At 42.6% G+C, this 11,744-nt stretch overlaps 1 protein-coding gene across 1 annotated transcript in view; it reads left to right on the top strand.

Annotated features, from left to right (window-relative positions):
• The window catches only part of FAM81A (family with sequence similarity 81 member A), a 43,739-nt gene extending 32,198 nt beyond the window's left edge, over positions 1-11,541 (top strand). Inside the window, exons 6-9 of the mRNA XM_019533465.1 lie at positions 6,946-7,052; positions 9,546-9,681; positions 10,101-10,296; positions 10,853-11,541. Coding sequence (XP_019389010.1) covers positions 6,946-7,052; positions 9,546-9,681; positions 10,101-10,296; positions 10,853-10,992 — 579 coding nt within the window. The 3' untranslated portion in view covers positions 10,993-11,541. The remainder of the gene's footprint in view (positions 1-6,945; positions 7,053-9,545; positions 9,682-10,100; positions 10,297-10,852) is intronic.
• Positions 11,542-11,744: the final 203 nt, after the last annotated feature.

The raw sequence follows: 11,744 nt of genomic DNA, 5'->3' as shown, positions 1-11,744 counted from the left end.
GGTAAATATGTAACAGCTAATTAAGCATGCTCAGTACTACAAGAGTTCATCAAGAGTTCATTCCTTTAGGCTATGCAGTTAAATTCCAGTTTGAACTGGTTTCTGTAATCAGCATGTGAAAGTGTGAGGAGGAGAGAAATAGTCTTGGGCAGCGGCTTCCCTTATCAAGGACAAGATTCCAGCTGTGCAATTCTAACACACTGACCTGCATTTTTCCAAACTTAGTGTAAACACTGGTCATTCTTGCACCATGTTTTTGTTGCTGTGGTGTTAACAGCTTCAAAACTGACTAGCTCTGTCATTTTTCAGAGCTGCTAATAGCCAGTTTTGGGGCTGGTATTAGAAGCCTGGAAAATGAAAGGTGATAGTTTTATGATTGCTCTTAGGAGCCTTGAAAATGAGTAGAGTGAGTGCCTTAGCTTTAGTAAAGTTCAAGGCTTCTACAAGTAGTCCCGAATGTAGATAGTAGGCAAGAAACTGGGACTATGTTCCTACTGAATAAAATATCCTTAATCTTGAGGGAACAAAATCGACTGATTTCCTGTCCCTAAAATACTGCATACCTCAGATTTGAGTCATTCAATGCCTTACATAAGAAATCCTAGAAATGGCAGCAGGGCTCCATTGGGGCATCAGGGACATGCAGAGGCAAGTTTGTCTAGGCCAGGGATGTAAAACTTATCTGGCCCCATGGGCCAGGTAAATATTGTGGGCCTGTTCACAGACTGGGCCCAAATTTTGGTCCTGCCCCAACCACCACAGGGTTATACCCCATGGCCCCAGAGCCCCTGCCATGGAGCTGTGCTACACGGCCCTGAATCTCCTGTCACATGCAGCACATCCCCAGAGCTTCACACAGTTACTCTGGGGCTGTGCTACTCTCAGCAACAGCTGTACTGCTCCGGGCTTTGTGTGGAGCCATCCAGCACGCTCCATATGCTGCACTCCACATCACTTCGGGACCCACAGGCAGCACTGGGCCCTATGTCTTTGACACCTCTGCTTTAAGTGATGCTCTCCTTGCATTTTGCACCAGCCATTTGGCTTTTGCCAGTGGCTTATCCTGGCATACCAGTTCCCTTCCATGGGTCAGGATGGAGTGGGGGAAGCCTCGAGTCTACATGTTGTAGTCTGTGCCCCCTTGACAGCAGGCCTGTGGGTGGGAGCCATAGTTTGTTTCTATGCTCAACATAGCCAAATAGGGACTACTCAGAATCTAGACTTTTACCATATTTACCTGAATCCATGAGGATGCTGAATTTAAGATGACCCTCCAATAATTAGATTCTATACATGGGCAATTTATAAATTTGTTATTGGAGGGTCTTCTTAAATGCATACCCCTCCTCCTGCCCACTGCTGCAGTGGGGCAAACAGTGGCAGGGAGCGAAGGGCAGGGATTAGGTCACTGGATTCTCCTACAACATGACTTGCCCCCTGCCCAATTGCCTGCGCATTCTAGCACATGCTCCCCTGGGGTGCACAGGCACCACCCCTTGCATGCCTGCACCAGCTGGGCTCCCCACTATGCCTGTGCCCACCTGTGCTGTACACTGTACCCTCCACTACTTGTCCCCCCTATTTGCTCTTCCTCCCACCTGTCCCACTCCCCCCCTTGCAGTGCCTGCTGTCCTCACCTAGTACATGTGCTCCCCACAGCCTCTGACCCCTGATGTCTCCTCCCCTGCCACCACCTCACCCTCCCCTACCTTCCCACCCCACAACTCTTTACTGTCTGGCTTCAGCTCCTGCCTAACTCTGGCTCTGCTCCAGCATCATCATGCAGCAGCAGTTTTGGCAGTGGTAACTCTGGCCCCAGTCCTGGCCCTGGCTGCATGGCTGGGTTGGGGCTGGAGCAACTACATGTTCAGTGCTCTGGTATGGAGCAGGGCCAGAGCTGGGCTGAAGCTGAAGGGCAAGAGGCAGTAAGGGTTGGGGCCTATGGTAGGGGAAAGGCTGTAGTGGGAGTAGAGAGAGGGTCAGAGGTGGTGAGTTAGGGCAGGCAGGGGCTGTGGATCCAGCTCTGACCCTGACCCTCACCTGGAGTCAGTGTTGGAGCCTCAGCAACTGTCTGCTCCCTCATTTGTATTCAAATCCAGGGTGAGGAGTGGTTTTTTTCATGTTAAATGGTGGGGGGGGAGGGGGGTGAAGAACCTTATCCTGGATTTGAGTAAATCTGGTATGTGGTATGTGGGAAGTTAACATTTCTGTAAAACACATTAAATAATCCCATTGAATTAGCCATGAGTACTGTAGGTGTATTAGTCATAAAGGAAAATTGATCCCAAGACATTTCCAACAGCTGTATTTAAACCCAGATCAGAAAAATGCTCAACAAAGAAATTTTCCATGATTCAAGTAGGTTACATTTACAATTTGAAAACATGGAAAATCTATGTTCTATAACCTGTTACAGTGTCACTCTTCAAATTGCTGTAGTTGAATGCAAGCATTCCTATTGCATGCCATAAAAATTCGCACTGATCTAAAGCTTGGCACCCAAGAGCTGTCTAAAAGCCCATTAATATTTTGCTGGCAGCTTTTAAAACAATCTGTTCTGTATTTTTTGAATATCACAAATAAAGATATTGATTCCTTTAAGGTGCATTTTCTGTGCTTAATTAAAATGTGGTAGTAATTTATAAAATCAGGTATGTCACAGGTTAAGCAACTAAGAGAATCTAGTCATTTACTATTTTGGGAGGGGGGAAGAAACTTGGCAGGGAGGTATACATTTTTAAGCAGTAAATTGGAAAGATTGTTATGATACTGACTACTAGAACAGAGCTTCTTCGAGAAGCCACATTTTATTCTCAGTCTTTATGTGCAAGTATGATGGATGTCAATTAAATAAGAGTGTAACATGGCTTAATATGATTGAATTCAAATTGATAGGAATTAAGTACATTCATCTGGGGATGGATCTGGTCTCTCCCCAGGCTTTATACATGGCTTTGAAGTACCCAATGGAACGAATACAGTGGTGGGAGGGACAAGGGCTTGTTCAGGAGCTCCTCACTCTATGTGAAAGGGACTCTGGGAAGGCTACATAGAGCTTTTGGGGATGGAGCTTTTGTGGTTTCATCTCTGAATGCCCAAATCCACTAGTTAGATTCCTCCTCTGTCTTTCTCCATTACTTTCATGAGAAATAAATACATTACTGGAAAAGGATTCTGGCTTCCCTTATCATAGAATCATAGGAAAAAAGGTATGGAAGGGACTTCATAAGGTTTTTACTTCATCTCCCTGTTCAGGGCTGGATCATCTCTGCATAAAGCATTCCAGACAAACTTTTGTCTAAGTTGCATGCCAAAATGTCCATTGATAGAGATTCCACAGCCTTTATAGGAATATGTTTTAATACTTAACCACTCCTTGAGTTAAAAAGTTCTTCCTAATATCTGACGTAAATCTCCCTTATTGCAATTTAAACCTGTTACATTTTGTCCTGTTCCCATTGAGCACAGACAACGTTGTTCTGATAACCAACCATTTTGTATTTGCAGACTGTTACCAAAGCCCCTGTAATCTCTTCTCTAGACTAAATAACCCCAGTTCTTTTGACCTTCCCTCAGATATTATGTTCTCAATATTTCTGATTTCTTTTTGTTAGTCTCCTCTTGGTCTCCTGCCAATTTGTTCACATTTTTTCTTGAAGTGTGGTGCCAAAAACTGGACATAATGCTTCAAGATGAGGTCTTCCCAGTGCTGAATAAAGATATTGAACAGTAGAAGATGTAGGACAGATCCCTGGGGAACCCCACTTGATATCTCTTTCCATGTTGACATTGAGCTGTTGATGACTTTGGATATGATTTCCCAATTAGTTATGCCCATAACTTATAGCTATTTTATCAAGCCCATATTTTCTTGAAGTCTAAGAGTGTTAGAATGTGTCAAAAGTCTTACACAAGCTCAGGTAAATCACATCCACTCCTCCCCCTCCAAGTCACAGGTTGCTTAGATGCTTAGAAATAGATTCCTTGGTGATGTGCATCAATATCTTTCAAGTTATCAGGATTAGACTGCCTATTCTCTAATTCCCTGCATCCTCCTTATTTCCTTTTTGAAAAGATAGGCACAATATTTGCAGTCTTCCAGGAGCTTCTTCCATGAGTTTTCAAAGATAATAACCAATGCCTCTGTACTTACCTCAGACAATTCCTCTGGGGTAAGTATCATCCAGCAATGCTGATCTGAAAATATTTAGCTTATCTAAATAATTGCAAACTTTCTCTTTCCTTTCTTTAGAGTGAGCACCTCCTTCTCTGTCTTTGATGCTACCTACACTAATCATCATTCTACAAGATCTTTTTTTATGAAGACTGAAGCAAAAAAGCCTTAAAAACTTCAGCCTTTTCTGCATTCTTCATTCTTAGTTTCCTCTTTCCATTTAGTAGGGACTTATGCTTGCCTTGTCTTCCTCTTTCTTCTAGCATATTTATACAACGTTTTTGTTGCCTTAATGTTCTTTGCTAGCTAAACCTCAGTTATATACCTTGGCACCCTTTAATTTTGTCTCTACAACACTGAAAGATACTCTTATTCTCTTCCTTGGTAGTATGGCCAAGGTTCCAATTTTTGTAAGGTTCATTTTGAAGTTTCAAGTAATTGAAGAACTCATGGATTTGCCAAGCAGGGTTACTGCTATGCTTCCTTCACATTGAGATAACTGCTATGCTTTTTAGCCTTCCTTCACACTGGGATAGCATACTTTGTGCCCATAATATTGTATCTTTAAGGAGCAACCACTTTTCCTGCAGTCCTTTTATCTTTAGGGTTGTGTCCAATGGTATCCTACCCACCAGTTATCTAAGTCTATTAAAATCTGCTTTTCTGAAGTTGAGTATTTGGAAAGCTGTTGTTCTAAAGCCATATCCCTACAGACTCAAGACTTATCTCTAGAATTTCTTATTGGTTATACAGTGGCATTATCTACAAAGTACTACATGGTATGTGAATTGGAAAAAATGGGTGTGTCTACACAAGACACTTTACTATGCGGTAGACTAATCTACTGTTCAGTAAAGCATCACTATGTAACCATGCACATCAGCTACTGTGCATGAAAATAGTCTGTGTGGTTTTCTATCATGTGTAAATATAGGTAGTGGATTACTGTGTATTAGCTAATGCTCAGTGGTTACATAGCTGACTAGGAGCAAATTGCTCCTGGTCTGCCCTAGAAGAACTGTCCCCTCCCCCAGGCACCTGCCTGCTTCCCAGCTTCTGCTCCAATTGGCCAGTTGCAGCTGGGACAATGTCCCTTGCCCATGCAGCTGCAGGCCCTGGCTCTAAGACTGGGACATTGTCACCTGCTCCAAGAAGCTGCCTGCTGATGGGACCAGCTCCAAGATCGGAGCCAAGATCTGAGATTGGATCTGTGGCTGGGATACTGTCCCTTACCTCTGGAGCCAGGATTTGAGATCAGAGCTGGCCCTGACAGTAGGCAGCTTCCTAGGGCAGGGGACAGTGTCCTAGCCCTGGCTCTGACCTCAGAGCCAGGGAAGGGGATAATGTCCCAGCCATGGCTCCAGTCTTGGACCAGGGGTTGGGCAGCAGAAAAGCTCCCAGGGCAGAGGTGCAGGGTGGGAGGCAGCTGCCCCAGAGGTAGGACAGCTCTCCCCCACCCCCCAGCTCAAGTCTGACCCTGATGGTCCCTGCCAGCCCAGGCCTGGCCTAGAGCTCCCCCTGGCTGCCATATGGGAGCAGAGCAGGGCAGGAGTAGCCCTTCGCTGAACTGCCTGCATAGGGAGCACATGTAGATGTGCTCCCAGGGGAAGCCCAAGGAAAGCTTACTGGACAGTCTTTTACTGTGCAGTAAGCTTTCTGTACATTAATTGCATGTGTAGAGACATGCCTAATTAATCATACCATGTTGAGAATAATCAATATTGTCTATTAGAGGTTATTCCTCAATAGTGCTCTATTATGTTTTCAGCAACAATATCCTGTATCCTGTAACACAATAATCAGATACAGAACAGTAAAGTTACATATACCTGATAAAGTGAGCTCTTGCTCATGAAAGCTTATTCATCTCTGATTCAGTTAGTTTATAATGTACATCTCTACCCTGTCTTCTGCCAGACTTCAGTCTAGTATGGCTAACTACCTTTCACAGTACATATACTTGGCAGTCACCAATTAAACAGGATAAAAGGAATTTATTTTCAAATGGGAATGAATTGTAACTCTTGATAATGTTTTGCATGAATAGCTTATTTCTAGTATTTTGTCACCAAAATGGTTTTATATGTAAACTCCTATAGAATGTTTCTCAATGCTAGCTGTGTCTACATGAGACACTGACTGCGCAGTCATTTATTATTTGTATAAACAAATAATAAATGACTGCACAGTAAGTGGAGTTACTGCACAGTAGCACCGCCAAATGGCTTTTTTGTGATGTTACTGTACAGTAGCCTTGCGTCAAATTTTCTGCCATGCAACATTATTGTTTAGTAGTCATGGGCTACTATGCAGTCAGCATCTCATGTAGACACAGCCACTGTTTTGTAAAAGAATCATACTGTTTATTTGTTCAGTACATGTACTATGTGCAGGTCAAAGGTATTAATCTTACTCCTCAGCAGAAGCTTTCTTATACATGCTTACATGTTACCTATTCCCCTGCCCCTGACAAGCACAAAAAAAGAGCAGATGCTTTCAGTGCAAGAAAATATGCAAAGCCAGGTTATTTTTGGCTGAGAGATCTCTGTCTGAGTAATGCTGCCACTCCTGTTTTGTGAAATCACGTATTTTTCTCTGTGAGGAATGTTTAAGAAAAAACTGAATAGAAAATGTGCAAGTTGATTAAATCTGTGGCCTGTCAACTCAAGCAGCATCTCTTTAAAATATTTATTCATTTCATATGTATTCATGTTCAAAACATACTTTGATGAAAGTGAGGAAAAAATAGTAAGCTCAGTATTCTGTTTCAGATTTCTCACCTTCTGAGTCGAGTAGAGCAGTCAATAATGCAGCAAGATGCAAAGCTTAAGTTTGCATACAAAGAAAGCAACCAGCAGCTCCACCTTCTGGACACAAAGTGGGTATTGGTCTTATGAGAAAATCATGTTACTTAAAAAAATCCAAGGATTAGGTCTTCGAATGCTTAGGGTGTTCTTACATATTAGCTTAAAGATGAGTTAAGGGCCCTTAAAACAGGAGTGTTCACACTTATGGCAGGGAAACACATGCTAAGAGCCCTTGGAGTGGCTTAGATATTATCCTTTTCCATCAAGGATTACCAATCACTGGTTTTGGGCAGCTTGTGTTGCAGTCATATGCAGGGAAGAATGAGGATCCAGGGCAGAGTAGTTAGCCTCACCTAAGTCCCTGGAAAAATCACGGAGCATGTCCTCAAGGAATCAATTTCTAAGCACTTGGAGGAGAAGAAAGCGATCAGGAACAGTCAGCATTAATTCACCAAGGGCAAGTCATGCCTGACCAACCTGATTGCCTTCTATGATGAGGTGACTGGCTCTGATGATTGGATGCATGTGTATAGGTGTCCAATTAATCTGCAGAAGAGAAGACTGAGGGGGGATTTGGTAGCAGTCTTTAACTATCTGTAGGCTGGTTCCAAGGAGGATGGAGCTAGACTCTCCTCAGTGCTGGCAGATGACAGAACAAGGAGCAATGGTTTCAAGTTGCAGCAAGGGAAGTTTAGTTAGGGTTACCATATTTCCAATTTCAAAAAAGAGGACACCTGTTGGGGGGACACCTCACTCCCAATCCACAGCACCCTGGCCCTGCCAGTGCCCCTCACTCCCAACCTGCAGCCCCCCGTCCCTGCTGCTGCCCCTCACTCCTGACTTGCAGATCCCTGGCCCCTCCCTCCCGACCCACAGTCCCTCACCCCCATGGGCTATACTGGTGACCTTCAGTCCCAACCTGCATCCCCTCATCCCTGCTGCTGACCCTCACTCCTGACCCTCAATCCCTGTCCTTGCTGGTGCCCCTCACTCCCAGCCCGCAGCCGCCTGGCACTACCAGTGCCCCTCACTACCAACTCATAGCCCCCAGTCCCCTTAGTGGCCCTCAGTCTCAACCCACAGCCCCCTGCTCCCCCCAACCCTACCAGGGGGGCCTCCAGCTGCCCCCACCCCAAATGGGCTGGAGTATGACAGCTCTGATTCGTGCAGGTGGTGGCAGAGTGAGTCCAGCTCTGGCATGGGTGGGAGGGAAGAGGAGGGGAGGCCTGTGGCACTGTCCCCCCATCCTCTTGCCTTAGGCTGGGGTTCCAGCACTGAATCAAGTAGCTTGGTCATGCTCCTCCTTCCCCACCAGGCATCATGTCCTGGTTGTCCTGTCCCTACAAGCATGGACACCAGCCTCTGTGCTGCTGGCTCAGCCATGTCACTCCCTGCTGCCCTCTAAGAGCCCCCATATCCTCTTGCCTCACTTGGGGGGCAGCTTCCTTCCCTCCACCCCTCCTACGCTGCTGCAGCCTCAGTGCCTGAACAGCTTCTCGAAGTGCCACCAGGCACTCGCCCTGCCTCACGCACCCATCCCACCCATACCCAGACAATCCCCAAGACTTGGCCCTCTAGCTCCCACCTACTATAGACTTACATGCATCCAGCTACTCAGGCTGCTCCCACCACCCTGCCTGATTGCATGCCAGCCACATGCGTATGTGTACTCACTGACACATGGTGTCCCCCGCATCCAATCAGCCTCCCCCTGCTTACGCCAGCCCCAAGCAGCTCCTTGCTAGGGGAAGCTGGGAAATGCCAGGAAAAAGATAGCTGCTCAACAGAGCAAAATCCTGGACATTTGTTCAGTTTTCAAAATACTACCCAGAGTGAGATTGGTGGATCCAAAGTAGGACTTGTCCAGGAAAACCTGGACTTATGGTAACCCTAGATTTCAGTTGGATATTAGGAAAAAACTTTCTCACTAGGAGGGTGGTGAAGCAGTGGAATGGGTTACCTGGAGAGGTGGTGGACTCCCCATCTCTGGAGATTTTTAAGGCCCAGCTCATCAAATTCCTGGCTGGGATGATCTAGCTGGGGATGGTATTGCTTTGAGCAGGGGTTGGGTTGGATGATGTCCTGAGGTCCCTTCCAACCCTCTTATTCACGTGACTGAGTAGTCCAAAAAAGAGAAGCCACAGAGAAACTTTGCATAAGTGGATTGCTTACCAAATAGACACTGCATTCATTTATATAGATTCAAATCTTGATTTCGTAGTCCTTGTTTTGTCATTTAGGGACAGTAAAATGAGTAGAATACCACACTTGTTTTCAAAATTGTGGTATACAGTTTCATGAAGAGTATGCAACATACATACTTAAATATTGTTATCATGTTTTGTAAAACTAGTATTACAGTCTCCCTTTTTAATTTTTTGGAACAGCTATATAGAAATCATATCTATTTTTCCTAGTTAGTTAAAAATTTTGCATGAATATGTTGTTAAATATGGTGTGAGGAAAATATGTTTTTTTATGATTATTGTCATCAGAATGCCACAGATCCTCTGATAACCTCTTTTATCTCTCCAGAGCTCCATGCTAATTTATTCTTTTCTTAGATTAAAAAATGCAGTTGAGGAATTGAGCACTCAGATTTTGTCCGCACGTACCTGGCTGGAACAGGAACATCAGCGGATTGAAAAAGATCTTTTACAGAAAATTGAACAGCTGTCATTGACCATTAAGGAAAACACTGTAGGTGTCTGTAATAAAATGTTTTGAAATTACTTCTAGGAAAGTATATGGAGGTCTTATTAATGATAAGAGAATGTTGTTATTAAAGTGGGATTTTCAAAAGTGCTAAATATTATCAGAATTCTGGTCTCATCACAAAAGTGACAAAATTTCTATTGACTAAGAGATTAAAAAAAATATCCTTTAATATCAGGTACATTTGAACGTCACTTTTAAAATTACCAAAATTTTAGTTTCTAAAAATGTAATTTGTAATGATGACCAAGGTAATGCGAGTTTTTATTAACTGTTCATAATTTCTTAAACATCAGCAGTTTGCAGAGATGATGATAAGAGAGAATTTTTGCATGTCTAGGCGGATGACTAATATAATTTATTATCTGAAAGTAACTAATTATAATTATTTTCACTGAGCCCAGGAAATGAGTGAAAGTGCCATTGAAATGAAATTCAGCCAGCTCTCAGTGAAACTTGATAAAATAGAAGAAATCCAGAAAATAACTATGGAAGCACATGGAACAAAACAAACTGAAGATAAAATAAATGTTCGAATCAGCAAGCTTCAAAATGAAATTAATGAAGATATAAAAGAAATGAAAGCTGAAGTTAATGCTGGTAGGGCCACAGTTGTTGAATCCTTTACTGTGACTTGTGATTTAGTTTAATAATAATACTTTCCATTAAAGTATATTTCACTTGAAGATCTCAATATAGTTTGCAGGTTTTTGATCAGATTTATAATGGGCTATGCAATGGGTGCACAGATAAGATACATATTCAACAGCCATATACACAAGTAACTACAGAAGAAAAGAATGGAACCCAATTAGTTCGAGAGTTTTTTTCCTTTGCATTATTTTATCTGTCTTTAGAAAAAAAAAAGGGAACTCAGTAATTTGTTGGGAATAGCCAAGAAAAAAGGATATGTTTACATTTCTTTCAACACCCCCTGGCTCATGTAATCCGTAAAAGAATACAGTTTCATTGACTTCAATTTAGTCTCATCCATCTATACCAGCAGAAAGTCCTGTATCTTCATTAAAAACTTTTGGTGTCCTGGCAATGAAAATGTACTAAATGAACTGTTAAATTGTGATCTTGAAACAAAAATAGCTTTTGTCTAACTTCTAGGCTTAATAATAAAACTAATTCAACTTCTGTCTACACATAGGCTTTGCAGCTATCTACGAGAGCATTGGGTCCCTGCGGCAGGTTTTAGAAGGTAAAATGAAACTTGACAAGGATGAACTACAGAAACAGATTCACCAAATGAAGCAGGAAATACCAGCATGGGGAGAATCAGGTCCATGACTGATTACAAACTTTTGTCTGAACAAAGGGCATGTACGTGTCTAAATGACAGGCTGTAATCCCAATTCAAACTGTAATCTAAATTACATGCATGTACCCAATGACATGAGCTTCTGTTCCACAGGTCTGTATCTTTACTGTAAGTGGCATACGCAAACTTTTGATAGCTAAATTGATAAATACTTCTTATTTACTAAAGCCGTGGATAGCCGTTGCATCACACCAGTTGTTTTCAGTGGAGCTGGTGGTGTAAAATGAGAGAAAAGCATTGCTGAAGGTGGTGCCAAATTTGTTAAAGGAGTTTCAGTGCTGCCCCTGTTTTCACGGGCAGGTTTAGGGAATTACATTCTGAAATGTGGGCACTTTCTCGTATTGTTAATTCAAAGTTCTTTTTAAAATACCCAATGTAAGAAAAAAGAAATCCCCAAAGAGTAATATCACATATGAATGTTAAGTTCAACATCCAGCTAGATTTTGCTACATTTGAAGTCAATGGACAGTCTCTCTTTGGTTTCATTTGGAACAGAACTGGCTCCTAATTAACCATTTTTTAAAAAATCCAGATCCCATCAGAGAATAACATATTTACTTCATTTAAAAAATACTTTGTGTGTGTATGTGTGTCAACTAGATAGTGATTTTATAGTTATAGGCTAAAATTAATCTGTTTGAGCAACATAGGAAATTTAACATTTATGTTGTCCTTAGGTGTTGTGACATTTAAAATATTAAATAGATAAAAATGAGATGGG

This window comes from Crocodylus porosus, unplaced genomic scaffold (assembly GCF_001723895.1).
Source record: "Crocodylus porosus isolate Cpor-Errol unplaced genomic scaffold, CroPor_comp1, whole genome shotgun sequence".
NCBI classification, from domain to species: domain Eukaryota; kingdom Metazoa; phylum Chordata; order Crocodylia; family Crocodylidae; genus Crocodylus; species Crocodylus porosus.
This window is presented reverse-complemented; position numbering and strand designations above follow the sequence as displayed.